Source organism: Vanderwaltozyma polyspora, genomic scaffold (assembly GCF_000150035.1).
Source record: "Vanderwaltozyma polyspora DSM 70294 KpolScaffold1057 genomic scaffold, whole genome shotgun sequence".
Lineage (NCBI taxonomy): Eukaryota > Fungi > Ascomycota > Saccharomycetes > Saccharomycetales > Saccharomycetaceae > Vanderwaltozyma > Vanderwaltozyma polyspora.
This window is the reverse complement of record NW_001834629.1, coordinates 17,053-33,661: the sequence shown is the minus strand read 5'-3', so window position 1 is coordinate 33,661 and position 16,609 is coordinate 17,053. Positions and strand designations below refer to the sequence as shown.

Below are 16,609 nucleotides of genomic sequence, written 5' to 3'. Positions count from 1 at the left end.
TTTATCCCAATCCAACAATGGCCCGATCCATAATCCATTTGAATGGATCGTTTTTATCACATTGGTTAATTGGGTCAAATATGACCATAGATAGTTTTGCGTAATAGGAGTCCGGGGAAAATTTACAAAATGGCTCTCGTATAGTGAAGTAGCTAGCGGGTAATAATCATAAACTGCACATAATGAGTTATCTCCAAACTTAGAAGTTACGAATAAATCCTTTAAGTGAACTAAATTTACAGATGAAAGTTTATTCCATTCTTTGAAAGTCTGTGCAATTAATGATGGATCTGTTATTTTGGCATCATGAATTCGACGTAAAATATAGATATTACCATCAACATTTGAAAATACTTTATAAAGGGAATTTTTGTGACCATGGTAGTTGTCCTTAGGTATTTCTGACTTGTGGAAATCCAATGGTACTAAGCCAAAATAATCTTGAACAATATCAGGCAATGCACCACCGGCAGGTAATACTTGTAATGCCGCCAAATTTCTCTTGACTAAAGTTTCACGTAACTTGTTTGGAATGAATAATGATTCAGGTAGTTCTTCATTTGGTTTCAAAGATAAATTGAAATGTGGAGGAGGGTCTGGTGCATATAAGTGGTACTGAAGAAGACTATGAGGAGGAGGATATATAGTTGGGAACTTCATATTCATAGCAGGAGGGGCGCTTACAGGAGGAGTTCCTGCAAAACCTGGATTTCCCATTGGTGGTGGAATAGGATATTTGAACTGTGGTTCCATTGATTCACTATTTACCATTGGCATTGACATCATGTTCCCAGAAGAAGTTGTAGGGGTAAAGCTTTTAGAAGAATATGGGTCAAAAGAATGAGTGATTGAGTTAACAGAAGCATTAGAAGCCAATTGTGAATTTGGCATGGCATTAAGACTAGGTAATTGTGGTGGTAATTGAGGCGGCTGTGGTGTTTGAGATTTCAGCTGGAGCAATTGCTGCTGTGGTTGCGGTTGTGGGACCTCACCTGAATCAACTGGTTTCACGCCCATTGGAGTGAAACTAGCAGAAATCTTCGCATTAAACTTGGGAACAGTTCCAACAGGTTGGACAATCCCCTGTGTAACATTCGAAGCCGAGCTCGAAGGAGCAGTTGGTGTACTAGAAGCAGAATTCAAATTAGCATTCCCAACAACCGAGACGCCACTTTTCACCGGTTCCTCATCATCACCACAGCTGGAGTCGCCATTTTCATGCTTGAAAGGACACCCTTCCTTCTCTTTCTTACAATACCCATAAATTATAACATTTCGACAAGGTATATCCTTGGCCCATTCAGTATTTGTCTTGTCCATAACTAACGCCAAAACTATCAAATATAACCCAAATTTCACCAAATAAAGACTAAACTGATTCGCAACAAGAAATTAAACAATCTCCCACCACTGTTTCAACCTTTCTCGTCTCTCCTCTTACTATAGCTCGCAAACTTTATGTTAAAACTGTCAATATGTTATTTTATTTGCAATTTGGTTTTCTCAAATAGATATCGCTTGCTTTAAAAGAGATGGGATATTGAAATATTTCAAGGAAATGGATGAAACTTTTCAAAGGATAGGAAGGTTTTAAGGATCAAGACATCAGAAAGATAGTATTCTATTGTGTGGATTGTGTTTTTCTGGTTAGATTATAGTAGGATCTTATTTTGTTGTGAGTATTTACGATGTCTGGAAGGGTTATTTTGGTTACCGGGGTTTCTCGAGGTATTGGAAGGGCTATTGTTGATGTTTTAATGAAGGATTCAGATGCTGTAGTGTATGGTATATCTCAATCTGAGGGTGCTCTGGTTAAAATGAAGTCTCAGTTTGGTTCTAGATTTGACTATGTAGTTGGAGATGTCAGCAAGGAGGAGAACATCAAGCAATTGGTTGACCGTGCAATTGGAAAACATGGACGCTTAGATTCAGTAATTGCCAATGCAGGTGTTTTGGCACCTGTTCAAGATGTCAACCATATTGCAGTTGATGAGTGGAAGAGACTGTTTGACGTAAATTTTTTCAGTATTGTCTCCTTGGTCAAATTGACCATCGACTATATTTCGAAGACTAATGGTAATTATATTTTTGTAAGTTCCGGTGCTAGTGTCAAGTCTTATTATGCTTGGGGTGCATATGGTGCCTCTAAAGCTGCTTTGAACCACTTCACAATGACCATTGCCTCTGAGGAAGAAAAAGTTAAGGCAATTGCTGTGGCTCCTGGTGTAGTCGACACTCAAATGCAAGTTGACATCAGGGAGAAGTTTGGCCCTGAATCTATGACCCCAGAGGCTTTGAAGCGTTTTACTGATTTGAAGGAAAACGATCAATTAGTTCCAAGTATTGTTCCAGCGACTATTTACGCCAACTTGGCTTTGAAAGGTATTCCCCAAGAATTGAATGGACAATATTTAAGATATAACGATGAAAAATTGAAGGAATTCTTATAGGACAATTCAAGTACTTCGAGCAATTAAATGATTACAAAGTCATCTGTCTTCATACATGTAGTTCCATTGTTCTTTTTTTGTATTCATGTTTATGTAATGTCTATATATTCTACACTTCAGAAACGCATTGTTGGCTTTCTGTAAATAATTAAATAATTAAATAATCAACTGATAAACCATATCAATGTATGTGTATCCTCCTAATTTTCATGAGAAATCAGTTTGATTGTTAGATTTATTTACTTCCCATTTTAACATTTTCTCTTGTAAAGTACTTTTGGCTCCCTTGAAATCACAAACTTTCATAACAAAATGTAAATCAACAAATCAAGTAAAAATTAAATGGATCACTTATACTTAAAATACTTTCCTCCTTATAAACACTGTATCTACTGAAGTATCCACCTCCATCGAGCTTTATATCATCAAACGATTGACTTATAGTAAGGAATTATGTAATTATATACTTAAAGTTCAAAAAAACATTCATCTATCCATTAAGTTGAATTGCAAATTACTCATTACTTTCTATCGATCTTTGCCTTGATAGCATCTTCGACATGTCCATAGACTACATCAACAGGTTCGTCACAGCTGACTTTAACAACTTTATCCATTTTATCAAAGTAGTCAACTACTGGCATACTGGTGTCGACAAAAGTTCTGAATCTTTTTCTGATAGATTCAATGTTATCATCAGATCTACCACTGGTTTTCCCACGTTCTAACAACCTTCTCAACATGACATCTTCAGGACATTCGAAGAAAAGAACAAATTTACTTGGAACAATTTCTTCTTCGAATATAACTGCTTGATCCATCTTTCTTGGGAACCCATCAACCAAAAACTTTGATCTACCTTCCTTGACATTCTCAGACATGGCATTTTTCAACAGAGCAATTGTAATCTCCTGTGGGACAATCAAACCATCTTTGATATATTTCTTGATCAATTCACCATATTGAGAGCCTTCACGGTTCTGTTCTGCACGTAGCAAATCACCAGCAGAAAGATGAACAAATTGATGATTCTTGACTAACTTATCACATTGAGTACCTTTACCAGCACCTGGACCACCTAAGACAAATACCACTGAAACTTCATCTGCTGAAAAGAATGCCTTAGATCCAGCAGACTTCTTAACCTTCGGTTCTTCCAAAAACTCCTTAGGAGAACTTCTTTGATACAAAACAGATGCACCAGTAGTACCTAAAGCCAATAAACCCAAAACTAATAGAGTTTTACCCTTGTTGCCTCCATTTTTAGACCCTTGATTTATTGATGAATAGAAACGATTACAACCGTTTCTTGCAAAATTACCACCTGCTGGCCAAACAAACCCAGATCTTCTCACTGAGTTGAATCCATTATTACCAATCCTCTTAGAAACTGCTCTAAACATCCTGATCAGACCTCAAATCCTCCTTGTAGACATCTGATTACATCTCTTTTGGATCTTGATCTACTTTATAGTTAGTGATATCAAAACTTTTTAAAATCGTTAGAACTACTAGGCTTGAAAAAAGTTGCGGATATATAAGACAGTTAGGGTTAACGATAAGAATGGATAGAAAGAGGACATGAGCCAGGACTAGAAGGCTATTTGAGGTCGGAAACAGAGGTACTGGTATCATATTTGGTATGGATGAAGTTGAGCTGATCGATTTCCTGCTGGATAGGGAAAACCATGAGGCTGAGAAGGATTTATTCAGTTGGACAAGTAAAGAAGCTGAAATATTGCAGACCACTGAAGTTTTGATTCGTGGAAAAGGGGATAAAGCACCTAAGGTTGTTAATATTGGTGCCAGTTCTGATTTCGATGATCTGTTTGACGATTTGGACGAATTAATTTTGGATGTGAAGAAGGAAGATACTAGCAGTGGGAAGAAAAAGAGCAACAAGAAGAAGAAGATGAAAGAGAAGGTAAAGAATGATAAAGATGAGAATGAGGATGATCTTGTATCGAAACATGATCATGAGGAAGAGGTTACAGTTCCTGTGGCTAAAATAGAGAAGAAGAAGAAGAAGAAAAACATGAAGAACAATTCAAAGGGATCCGATTTGAGCAATGACCAAGAGACTATGGAAGTGATCGATGTTAGTGAAAAGACCTTATCTGAGAGCTTATCAACTTATATACTGGAAGATGATGCTGACACTACAGTTTCCACTTCCAAAGAAATAGAAGAGGAAAAGGGAAAGAAGAAGAAGAAGAAGAAAAATAAGAAGGAAAAGAACGTCACTCAAACTGATGATTCCATAAACAACATTGACTCAAAGAAAAAAAGATCCGAAGAGCCATCTGTTGTGGAAGATGAACGAATTATAAAGAGTAGCAAGCAAACAAGTAAAAAGATAGCCGAGGCTAAGAAGTCTCCCCCACCTAAAGAGACTGATCAAACAGCGGATGCAAAGAAATCAAAATTATCTAGAAGGAAAAATAAGGCACCTAAGGACATTGAGAATGTAACCTCTCAAGATGCGATTTCAGAACCAAAATCTTCTGATACAACTGTTGAAAATGAACCTAAGAAGTCTAAGGGACAAAGACGTAAAAAAAAGATAACCCAAGAAACTACTTCATCTGACAAACAAAAAGAAAATGTAAGTCCAATTTCAGAGAGGGAAGATAAGCTTTCGAAATCAAATGAGAAAGGTGAATTTAAATTCATGTTTAAAGTTGGTGATGAATTAGATGGATCAGAAGACGAGAAAAGGGTTAAGAGGAAACCTAAATCTAAACAATTAAATGAAAATACTAATACAAAGAAAAATGACAAGAAGAAAAGGACACGAAAAGTTAATACAAAGGATATGAATAAAAAAGGAAGTAGAGATTTAGATTCCTAAAATATTATAATGAATTCAGATATTGTACAATACTTTTTATTAATGAATGTAAATGCAATTTGCTTTAACAGATAGATAAATTTACGACTGTATTATAAAAATCAAGACCGCTATGGACATTAAAGTAAAATTATAATGAGACGAAGTTGTAACTATAAAATTATGAATTTGATTTCTGCAAGAAAAATTGATTTTTAATCTGCCCAAATTACCCGTTATTGATATACTACATATTTATTTAAAATAAATGCTATAAACTTAAAAATATAATAATTATTTCATTCCATTTCCATCATTTCACTATCTTCTTGATCTTCTGAAAAATTAATATCGGTTCTCATTTTTTTAATTAAACTTGAACTCCTCAATGTAGCTGGAAGTCTTTTTCTCGAATGTAGTAAATCGGATGTAGCAATTGATGGATCATGTAATTTAGAGTTAACAATTAATGGATGATCAGAATCTAAACTCATAGAGACATTTAGTTCTAAGGCATGGGTTAGTAATTCTTGAGCTACCGAATTAGATGGTTTTAATGATAACGATAAATGCAAATGATCAATAGCTTTTTGTAACTGCTTTGTCTTCAGATACAAAAATCCGAGTGAACAAAAAATATCAGGATCTTTCCCACAAACTTCCAGTATAGCTTTGAAACATTTGATTGCCATTTCTATCTCACCTAATCTTCTATACGTGTGCGCTAAATTCATTTGAATTGAAATAGAAGTTTTAGAGGTAGAATCCATATCTTTTGCAGCTTCTAATGCCTTTTTCAAATATCTTTTTGATTTCTGTAAATCGTTCTTTTTAAAATGCAACACACCCATTTCATTTAGAAGCAATGGGTCATTTGGATATATATCATAAGCCAACGTAAAATATTCTTCAGCCAATGTCAATGTATTTAATGCCATATATTGCATACCTAAAAACAAATTTGGCAAGTGCATTCCTGGAAAAAATCTTGATGCAGTTGAGTAAGCAGATATAGCTTGGTCATGTTCACCTTCTAGAGCAAACGTATGAGAGAAACCAATCCAAGAAGGAGCAAAGTTTGGATCTAGTATTGAAGATTTTGAAAAATACTTTCTGGCCTCACTAATTTTCTGGACCGTCATATAATAGGTGGCTACACCGAACCATGTTATCGCATTTTTTGGCAAATTTTCAGCCAGTTTATGTGAAAGCTGAAACAACTTATTTTTACAATTCAATTCATACAGACAGGAAATGTAAATTGGCAATATATCACCATTAAATTCGTCGTTCTCCAGTACAAACTCACATAATTCCAGACAGTCATTAAATTTACAACTGGTATGATAAAGCTCTATGTCGCACTTAATCAAATCTATATTATCCTTCATATCGTAATCGTCCAACAATATTTTTTTAGACCTCTTAATCAATTCTGAGTTTATTGTATTTGATAGTCTTATTGTGTATAAACATTTGATCATCTCTTGGTTATCATCCAATGAAGAAAAGTCCAAAGAGTTTATTAATTCCCATTCTTCCTTTGGGGTTAGTAAATTTTTAGAGGTCAACTCTTCAAATGCTTCAAAATTTTTTATATCAACTAATAGTGCTTCCTTAAAGGAATCCTTTGCTTTTGAGAAATTATTCTGAATTAAATATATTTTACCTCGTAGGTAACAAAGTGATGATTCTAGTTTTATACCACCATCGTTATACAATTTTTTAAAATCTTGGTCACTTGCTTCAGCAAATGGGTTTGACTCCCCAATCAAATCTAGTGCATCGTCATATTTCTGTAGCTCAATCAACGACAATGCCATTAGGTAACGACATATGATACTTGTCGAATCTAAATTGTTGGATCTTAACAATTCAATAACTCTCAAATACGATCCATTGGAATAATATACTTGAGCCAACCAAAACGCATCATTGGGATCGCTAGTTAAGGAATATATCTTGTTACCAATGAACTCAGCTGTCTTGTATTTATGCTGCATCAATGCATCGTGTCGCCATAACCTTAATTTCTCTAACGATGACAATTCAGTAATATCCAGCTCGTTTGAAGCCGTCGTTATAGAATGGCTAGAATGCTCGATATTCGAATCCAACAGTAAATTGGACTCCATGTCATCCTTGGAATCTCGTTGAAGAGAAACTTTCCGAAGAGTTGATGGTATAGCAACATTGAACAGTGAGTTTTTACTACCTGCAGTATTGGTAACTGTGAGATTTGGATTTGAAACCGGATGCAATGTCTGATTCTGATTGTGATGTGGCGTAACTAACGAGGACAGAGTATTCTGAGTGGTCTTTTGAACCAATGGACTGTTGGCAACCGAATGGTATGGACTTCTTAATGGTGCTGATGTCTGAGCTTGCCTGGATCTTGCATCGTTCCTGTTCGAAACAAAGGGAGAAATAGCATTCGTGGAATTGTGCTGCGAGGGAACTTCACCGTGAGACATCCTGGTGGCTGATAGCAATCCTCTGGTGTCCTGTAACTCTTTGCGATGACCTTATTCATTTAAGTATGTTGGTTCATTTATATCATTTGTGGTAAAATCAAGGTTTCGTTAGACGTGATATGTAGAAATAATACCAACGGCGCTACCTAAAACACAAACACACACACATATGCATACACACACACACACTCACAAGGTGAAATAGCATCTCACCTATTTCTGTATAGGTTGGGCATAGAGGTACCAGTTGGAACCGACATCGAAAACCTCTTTGTCTCCCTTCCTGATTCCCTCATAACCCATGCCAATACCAGTTCCGATCAACGTATCTGACCGAACACTGCTCTCACATAACCAAACCTCTTTCCAGATTCCTCTTACAAGATATCTCCTCAACAAGCCCACCACTTCTAATATTCAAGATACTCTCACTCTCATAATGACGATACCTCGTTCCTTACACTTCTATCAAATGGCATATCCAACAGCTCATAGTCAAATAACATACCATCCAGCGTCATCACGAAACAAGTACTAGTCAACGAACCAAACCGAATGAACAAGAGGGTATACAGGATCATTACCGAAACCCATGGGAAATTACAGCTTAAAGTTCACATCGTTGAGTCACTTCAACTATCTAATCACCAACTTCCTGCACCTCATCACGATGCAATGAGTAATGGATCTGGTCAAGAAGACCAAGAGGTATAGGAACTGAAGACTACAAACCAAGATACTGCCAAATGGTCAGGATTTAACAACATTGGTTCAATCTGTAGATTCATTGATAGATTAATAGTGACGTTCATATAGTTTCTTGTCAGTTCCCGGTGGAATTTTACATGGCGATGCCTGCAATATTCCCTCGGGATGGTATTGGTCAGTATGACTAAGAGATGGGATAAGGATGGTCTGAAACTTTCCCAGATTTTAGTCATGAAGAAGGTATATAAAGGGGATGATGTGGGGGTTCAATGTTCTGGGAATTGTTGTTGTTAATGTTGTTGCTTGATGGGTTTGGATAAGAAACAAGCCAAGTTACAAGTTGATATTTGCTGACCAGGGCTTTCTTTTTTTGCATTTGGGATACAGTATAAGAAAGAGAGATCGAAGGATAATAGAAGATGACTACATTACATTTACGTGCTGAAACCAAGCCATTGGAGGCTAGAGCTGCTTTAACACCAAGCACAGTCAAATCCTTGATCAAGAAAGGTTTCAAAATCTACGTCGAAGAGTCACCGCAATCGGTTTTTAACGTTGATGAATATAGAAGATGTGGTGCTACTATAGTACCATTTGGATCCTGGATCTCTGCTCCTCGTGATAGAATCATCATTGGGTTGAAGGAGATGCCTGAAGAGGATGTATTCCCGTTAGTACATGATCATATTCAATTTGCCCATTGTTACAAGGACCAAGAAGGCTGGGAGAAAGTACTAAGGAGATTTATCAATGGTCAAGGTACTTTGTATGATCTTGAGTTTTTAGAAGATGACAATGGTAAAAGAGTAGCTGCATTTGGGTTTTATGCTGGTTTTGCTGGTGCGGCTCTAGGGTTGAAAGATTGGGCCTTCAAGAAGACTCATGATGATTCAGAAGATTTAGGTGCTCTCACACCATATCCAAATGAAAAGGCATTACTGAGAGATATTTCTCATGAATACAAGCAAGCTTTGAAGACAGGTGCCAAAGCTCCAAAAGTCTTGATTATCGGTGCATTGGGTAGATGTGGTTCAGGTGCAATTGATTTCTTGACCAAGATTGGGATACCACAGGAAAATATTATCAAGTGGGATATGCAAGAAACTGCTAAAGGTGGTCCATTCCAAGAAATAGTCGATACTGACATTTTCGTCAATTGCATCTATTTATCCAAACCAATCCCACCATTTGTTAATATGAGCATGCTAAATCAAGACAGTAGACATTTAACAACTGTTGTCGATGTTTCTGCTGATACAACTAATCCATATAACCCAATTCCAATCTACAATATAGCTACTGTTTTCAACAAACCCACTGTGACGGTTCCTACTAAAAAAGGTCCAAAACTATCAGTGATCTCAATCGATCATTTACCTTCTCTGATGCCAAGAGAGGCTTCAGAAGCCTTCGCCAAAGATCTGCTACCATCTCTAGAGTTATTACCAAATAGACATGTAGCCCCAGTATGGACAAGGGCTTATAGTCTGTTCAATAGACATTCAGCTCGTGCATACAGATCATCTAAATTGTAGACTTTTACCTGGAGTATTCTTAGTCGTCATGCCATATTTAATATGTAACTAATTATCTTTATACAATTATCTGGTTTATTTTTATTTTTATTTATCACAATACAATACAGTACAATACAAAAATGTAATTAATTATAAATGTAGTCGAGTTATTCAAGTTCAACTGAAACTTTTTGCTTTTTATTCTTGGTTTTCTTGTTCTTTTTAGCTTTCTTCTTTTCACCAAACATCACTTTCTTTAGCTCTTCAGTGTCACTTTCGTATTCACTCTGTTCTGCGTCTTCCACTTCAGAATTTCTCTTCTTCATAGTTTCATATTTTTCAACACTTTCATCACAGACAGCTAAACAATTCAATCTTTCACCACTATCATAAACGGCAATCTGTTCCTTCTTGTCCATATCCCAAACCACGATCTTACCGTCGGAACCAATGGTGACCAAGTACAAACCATGTTCGTTACGGTAGAACTTAAAGTCTTTGACACGGTTGGAATGCCCCAGCAATGCAAACTCTGATTCGTTATTGTTATCCTCATCCTTAGTGATATTTGAAGTCTTGTAGAAGTTGACGTTACCATCACTCAAACCGACAGCCAAATATTCCTCTCCAGAGACACGTTGGATCTCCATATGCATAATAGTCTTTCTTACCATGTCAATTTCGTTGACGACCTTACCAGTGGCAGTCTTGTATACCAATATTTTATTCAATAAAGCGACTACGAAGAATTCACCATTTTCACCAGCCCATCTAACGAACTGACCATTTTGAGAGTATTTCTTCAACTTCAAGATAGCAGCTTTCTTGACAGTCATCAAGTTCCACAAACGAATGGTATGGTCTTCACCTACACTTACTGCAACTTTGTTCGAAGGATGGATATCAATGCTATTAATTCTTGCGGTATGACCTTTCAAAGCACCAAAATTTTCCCAATCCTTAACTCTCCAGATAATAATCTTGTTATCATCACCAGCAGATAACAACCACTTGCTACCACTACCAGAACCTTCAACAACAGCATCAGTTTTCCCATCACCATTCCCACCTTCTGTAACCTCTCTGCTAGTGGAAAACTTCAAATCGGTGATAGACCCCTGGTGAGCCATCAAAGTACCCAACTCTTTACGTTTTTGAAGATCATAAATCCTGATATGTTCATCATTAGAACCTGAAACCAAGTATCTCTTGGAAATATCCAAACATTTTACACTTAATGAATGAGCTTGAAAGTGGAAAATTGGCGTGAATACCGGTGTCGCTAGCGACAGATCCAACGACAAACAAAGAATATTATGCTCATAAGAACCAACAATAACCCTAAACTGATTCCGATCCATCGTGATATACACCTTGATTAGCCAGCAACCTAACCAAATCAATAATTTAACCTTTAATACTAGTTATATTATATGCTTATTACTGAAAATTTTCCACTTTTAAGCTCATCGCGATGAGCTTACAGCCAAAAATGGCCTTTAGTGAAATATTTCAATAAAGGTAATATGGTAACAAAGAGAGCGACCAGAGATGTCAGAGTATCGAAATGGGATCAATGAACCTACATAATAATGATTCAATGGGTCAGATGAATTCACAATATTTGAATTTACATATTTCCCAAGGTTTTTATGAAATTGATCAAGTCGTTTCTGTTGCTATCCACTGGGAAGGTCAGTTGTCAGTGTCAAGATACCTTGGAAGTTTGCTATTCAGTCCAATGGATAGAGAGACAGTTTGCAATTGAAGGTTACTAAAATTGGTACGATTGATGTCGGTAGTATCAGTTTTGGGTGAGGTTTCCAGGGATTTTGTTTAAAAATGGCCAAAATGTTTCAATTGTCCAGGTTCAGGGCCAGGTGGCTTGTTATTTTGAGGTTCCTTCGTATTTAGTTCGGTGGGCCCTCAGTAAGACAGTGAGTGAGTGAGTGAGTTGGAATGAAACCGAAGAGGACAGCATATTCAATAGTGAAACATGGTTTACAATTTGGGAATTGATGGGGTTTAGAATTGGATAAGTTTGGATTATATTTAAGAGCAGTTAGAATTTCGAATTGCAGGGTATGTGAACAATCAATTCAGGATTGTTTTTGGATTGCTTTGGTAGCAGAGTAGAGCAGAGCAGGTCGAACTCAGTTTGCAGTGAAAAAAGTCTTTCGCAAAGATGAGTGGTTTTGATATGAATAATTATGTGGATGTGGAGCCTCTAGAGATCGAGACGGGGTTACCTGATGAAGTGTGTCCTATTATGTATACTGATGAGTACAAGCAAGTTATGTCTGTTGCTAGACGGTTGATGCAAGAGGGTGAGTACTCTGAGAGGGCTTTGCAGTTGACATCAAAGGCAATTGCTTTGGCTCCTGCTTTCTATACTGTTTGGAACTATCGTTATAGCATTGTTGAGCATTTGGCCAAGGAATCCGGGGATGTAGAAGGGTACATGAACAAAGAGATGGATTGGCTAGATGAGGTGACTCTAGGGAACCCAAAAAATTATCAAATTTGGTCTTACAGACAAGCTTTGTTGAAAATCCATCCTGCTCCAAGTGTGAAGAGGGAACTTCCAATCTTGCAGATAATGATCGATGATGATACTAAGAATTATCATGTGTGGTCCTACAGGAAGTGGTGTATTTTGTTCTTCCAGGATTTCACCAACGAATTGACATATGCAGACTCTTTGATTCAAAGGGATGTTTACAACAATAGTGCTTGGACTCACAGAATGTTTGTGATGAAACATACTAATCCATCTAAACATGAAGTCAGAGAAGAAATAGAATACACCAAGAAGAAGATAGAGATAGTTCCCCAAAATGTAAGCAGTTGGGAGTACTTGCGTGGTCTTTATGAAGTATTTTTGGATTGTGAATACGATGAGGAAACCATAAAGTTTGCTGAAAAGTTCACTGATGACATATTGAAACTAGATATCACAGTGGATAAGGAAGTAAGTGCTCTGCCAAATATAGAGTCCTCATACGCCCTAGAATTCTTAGCTGATGTGTTCGCTAAGATCCCAAGTCCTGAAAACACTAATAATGCTAAAAAAGCCTACACCGCTTTATCATTGAAGTATGATCCTATCAGATCTGCTTTATGGAACCATAAAATGGGTCAGCTAGCCTAACTCAGCCAACATTAATGCTTATTCTGTAATATTTTTTTCTAAAAGCTAGATTATTTTTATTTATGCTAAGTAAAATACGTAATCGCCAAAAATCAGTAATTTATCCTATTTTAATCCTCAAAATCTTGTTAGAATTGGAATGAACATTAAAACTAAGATGCTCTACATCACATCGAGCCGGTATGGCGTTCTGTATAACCTATACTCTCTTAGACCATCGATTCTTTTACACTGATGCTTACTATGGTGATCTCATGCTCCAGCGATTGTTATAAAAAGTGAAAAATTTCATACCTCATCACCTTGATCTCATCTCATCTCTAAAGTTGAATGCATATAAAGAGGGTATAAGAGACCATGGCAAGCAACGAACCAGACTTAACTAGGATTCTAGGTGGTATATATGTTGGTAGTATCGATCCTATTGTAAAACACACACCTTTACATGCAGAATACAACATTACCCATATTTTATCAGTGATCAAGTTCCAAGTAATCCCAGAGTATTTGATTAGAAAAAACTATACATTGAAGAACATTCCTATCGATGATGATGATTATACTGATATATTACAATATTTCAATGAAACTAATACTTTTATAGACAACTGTTTGTTTCCAGATGAACCTGAATATTCACCTGAACTAGTTGATTTCAAAAAGAAGCCTCAGAAAGGTGCTTTATATATTCATTGTCAAGCTGGTATGTCTAGATCTGTTGCTTTCACTGTTGCATACTTGATGTACAGATACGGTTTTGATTTGAAGACTTCATTGCATGCTGTTAAGAGAAAGAGAGCCAGTGCTCAACCTAACGATAATTTCATAGAACAATTGAAACTATTTGAAGAAATGGGTGGTAGGTATGTCTCTTTAGACCATCCAATTTACAAACAATGGAAGCTAACTAATTCTGTAAAACTAGATCCTACTGGTAATGATATATTGGCTGATGACAACATGTTCAGAGAAGATGAAGAAAAAGATTTAGATAAGATGTCTCCAGAAGATATGGAATCTGTCACCGTAGCGAGATGCAAAATGTGCAGAAAACATTTAGCTATGTCAACTTCTTTTATCAAACATGAGCCTCCAAGTAAGGAGTCCTCTGAGGGTCATTTTATCAGAAGAGCGGCTGGTTCAAGAAGAATTATTGGCATACAGGATTCCCAAGCCATTTGTTCACATTATTTTGTTGAACCTTTGAACTGGATGAAAGAAGAATTACAAGGTAAACAAGAATTAGAAGGTAAATTTTTATGTCCTGGTTGTAGCAGCAAGGTCGGTGGTTACAACTGGAAGGGTTCCAGATGTAGTTGTGGTAAGTGGGTCATCCCAGCTATCCATTTACAATCCAACAAAGTGGATAATGTATCTCTAACAAGAAAAACCTTACCAAATATGATAAAATTTGAAGGTAAAAACTAGGAATATTTTTAGTATTCTTTTTATAGACTTAATCCCCCTCGTCAAAATGCAATATATGTAAATTAAAATAATTAGGTATCTGTATAATATTTAGAAATCTTAAATTTTATTTTGAAATGTTGGTTTCAATCTACTCAGTGAACTGGTAATTAATCGAACGATCAAACTGCTCTATGCTCATATTATTTCCGTTATTGTTTAAACTGCTTATCCGTTGACCATCAGCACTTTGAACAGTATCTGATATTGTAATAGAAGGCACTTCTGTGAAATCATGATCATCATTAGTGTCCACATCGCCATTAGTGTACTCATACTCATCTTCAGATTCATAAGGATGATTCCTAATATAAGATGTCTCCACAAATTGCTGTATGGAGAGTCCCCTTGTAGCGTTATTGCGGCTTACAGTATTCTGATTTAATTGAATGTTTGGATCGCTTCTAGAGCTTGGCGTTTCTTCCTGCACTTGATTGCTATCTTCAGATGTTGCTCTAGCTATAGCTGAAGATATACGATGTCCATGATGTTCCCCGTCATTTGTTTCATAATCACCTTCATCATCTTCAACTCTTGCATATTCTGCATCGTAATCGTAGGATATCTCGTCTTCTTCAGACAGCTCATCATTAGCCATAATGTTTAAGTCCTGAAAACTGTTACCACCACCAAATTCGTCAACATTCTCCTCTTGAAGGTGTGGACGTGCAGGTGTATTATGAACTGAGACGGCTCTAGCGTTATTTATATCGTCAAACGCATCCACCTCTTGCATTCGCTGTTTTCGTTCTTCCTCCAACTGACACATAGTCTTGTTCAAACCCATAACTTTGATATAATTCCACCCTAGATACCGTATAGCATTCTTATTTCTCTTGAGTTGTTCCTCTCTCATATACAAAACATCGAACTTCCCATTCCGATGACCTCTACAACTTCTTGAATAAAATGGCGTCTCTTCAAAAACACTATAAGCAGCCAAAGGCAAAGCCCCACCACACAAATCTCGACTTTTGCACACTCTAGAGCCACTCTTCCTACCGCCACGTTCTGTTTTCATCCCATTAATTAACCCATTTCGATTGTTCTTATCCTGTTCCTTAGCTAGCTCATCCTTTATATCACGAAAGATAGATAGCTCCCCCAACGAGTTCCAATCCAACCTATTACTTATGTACTGACCAGTCATACCTGCAACGATCCTTCACAGACTACCAATGCCTCCCAACTAGTAGATCAAACCTCTTATTCCTCAAATGGTAACTGTTATAGATCAAGGTTCTTTTATCCAAACCGGTCCATATTTAAGAAGATGCTTAGACGAACTATCACGTGTATTCAGATACATAGTAGTTTATATAGAAAGAATATATTAGATTACGTAGCCACACACCGTTGGTTAGCAGTATTAATACAGAGAGGTCCAGCTGTATTCATATTTACCGCTCCTTCCTTTCCCAAAGTACATATCAATTGATCTCTTGTATCCGAGGATGCCCTGTGAGCTCATCGTGAGGTAGCTGTTTTCTGAACCTCTTGGAACCCTTCACATACGCAACAACTTGGCCATAACACCACTCACCCCACATCAAGTACTTGCGAATGTAATTGCCCACATCATAATCCTCATAAGCAAACACCAAACCTGTATTGTGTCGTATTGCTGCTAATACCATCGCTGCCAATGTGAAATCGATGCTATAGTGAATAATGCTCTGAAACCCCATCGGAAACTTATAATAACGAAATATTCTGACTAAAACAAACCTCAGAAACCCAATCCAACCTTCTTCAAACCTCGGTTGTACCTCGTTCAACCTCTTTCATCCAACTTTAAACCACCTCTTAATAGTGTGTTTCTTATAACTCAGCTCATATCAGAATTGGTTCCGGGCATATTAAAATGGTAAATATTGAAAAATTTGTAGTACATGATATTTAACAGTTATGCATCAGAGGTTAAAAGAGGTTAAGAGGTTGTAGATTTCAGATAGGTTCTAAGGTCGAGACAAAGCTTTGAAGGTGTCGAGAAGGTTGTTTATATCTGTTTT

The 16,609-nt window shown here is 36.8% G+C and overlaps 11 protein-coding genes across 11 annotated transcripts in view; 5 read left to right on the top strand and 6 right to left on the bottom strand.

Moving 5' to 3' along the window:
• Window positions 1–1,320, bottom strand: part of PAN3 — a gene marked incomplete at both ends in the record, with an annotated part of 1,987 nt that extends 667 nt beyond the window's left edge. Inside the window, one exon of the mRNA XM_001643638.1 lies at window positions 1–1,320. Coding sequence (XP_001643688.1) covers window positions 1–1,320 — 1,320 coding nt within the window.
• A 368-nt stretch (window positions 1,321–1,688) lies between these two features.
• NRE1 (sepiapterin reductase family protein) lies at window positions 1,689–2,450 on the top strand (the record flags this gene model as incomplete). Its single annotated transcript, XM_001643637.1, has 1 exon — window positions 1,689–2,450. The coding sequence occupies one exon, from the start codon at window positions 1,689–1,691 to the stop codon at window positions 2,448–2,450; it is 762 nt and encodes a 253-aa protein (XP_001643687.1).
• Window positions 2,451–2,971: 521 nt separating this feature from the next.
• Window positions 2,972–3,853, bottom strand: Kpol_1057p16 (bifunctional uridylate/adenylate kinase; the record flags this gene model as incomplete). Its single annotated transcript, XM_001643636.1, has 1 exon — window positions 2,972–3,853. One exon carries the CDS (start codon window positions 3,851–3,853, stop codon window positions 2,972–2,974), a length of 882 nt encoding a protein of 293 aa, XP_001643686.1.
• Window positions 3,854–4,092: 239 nt separating this feature from the next.
• On the top strand, window positions 4,093–5,301 carry SKA1 (Ska1p; the record flags this gene model as incomplete). Its single annotated transcript, XM_001643635.1, has 1 exon — window positions 4,093–5,301. The coding sequence occupies one exon, from the start codon at window positions 4,093–4,095 to the stop codon at window positions 5,299–5,301; it is 1,209 nt and encodes a 402-aa protein (XP_001643685.1).
• A 278-nt stretch (window positions 5,302–5,579) lies between these two features.
• Window positions 5,580–7,754, bottom strand: CDC16 (anaphase promoting complex subunit CDC16; the record flags this gene model as incomplete). The annotated part of the gene is made up of 1 exon (XM_001643634.1): window positions 5,580–7,754. One exon carries the CDS (start codon window positions 7,752–7,754, stop codon window positions 5,580–5,582), a length of 2,175 nt encoding a protein of 724 aa, XP_001643684.1.
• Window positions 7,755–8,881: 1,127 nt separating this feature from the next.
• LYS1 (saccharopine dehydrogenase (NAD+, L-lysine-forming)) lies at window positions 8,882–9,997 on the top strand (the record flags this gene model as incomplete). The annotated part of the gene is made up of 1 exon (XM_001643633.1): window positions 8,882–9,997. The coding sequence occupies one exon, from the start codon at window positions 8,882–8,884 to the stop codon at window positions 9,995–9,997; it is 1,116 nt and encodes a 371-aa protein (XP_001643683.1).
• A 149-nt stretch (window positions 9,998–10,146) lies between these two features.
• On the bottom strand, window positions 10,147–11,340 carry MAK11 (Mak11p; the record flags this gene model as incomplete). Its single annotated transcript, XM_001643632.1, has 1 exon — window positions 10,147–11,340. The coding sequence occupies one exon, from the start codon at window positions 11,338–11,340 to the stop codon at window positions 10,147–10,149; it is 1,194 nt and encodes a 397-aa protein (XP_001643682.1).
• An 824-nt stretch (window positions 11,341–12,164) lies between these two features.
• On the top strand, window positions 12,165–13,130 carry RAM2 (bifunctional protein farnesyltransferase/protein geranylgeranyltransferase; the record flags this gene model as incomplete). The annotated part of the gene is made up of 1 exon (XM_001643631.1): window positions 12,165–13,130. The coding sequence occupies one exon, from the start codon at window positions 12,165–12,167 to the stop codon at window positions 13,128–13,130; it is 966 nt and encodes a 321-aa protein (XP_001643681.1).
• A 357-nt stretch (window positions 13,131–13,487) lies between these two features.
• On the top strand, window positions 13,488–14,558 carry YVH1 (tyrosine protein phosphatase YVH1; the record flags this gene model as incomplete). The annotated part of the gene is made up of 1 exon (XM_001643630.1): window positions 13,488–14,558. The coding sequence occupies one exon, from the start codon at window positions 13,488–13,490 to the stop codon at window positions 14,556–14,558; it is 1,071 nt and encodes a 356-aa protein (XP_001643680.1).
• A 130-nt stretch (window positions 14,559–14,688) lies between these two features.
• On the bottom strand, window positions 14,689–15,747 carry MND2 (Mnd2p; the record flags this gene model as incomplete). The annotated part of the gene is made up of 1 exon (XM_001643629.1): window positions 14,689–15,747. The coding sequence occupies one exon, from the start codon at window positions 15,745–15,747 to the stop codon at window positions 14,689–14,691; it is 1,059 nt and encodes a 352-aa protein (XP_001643679.1).
• Window positions 15,748–16,027: 280 nt separating this feature from the next.
• On the bottom strand, window positions 16,028–16,285 carry MCO12 (Mco12p; the record flags this gene model as incomplete). Its single annotated transcript, XM_001643628.1, has 1 exon — window positions 16,028–16,285. The coding sequence occupies one exon, from the start codon at window positions 16,283–16,285 to the stop codon at window positions 16,028–16,030; it is 258 nt and encodes an 85-aa protein (XP_001643678.1).
• Window positions 16,286–16,609: the final 324 nt, after the last annotated feature.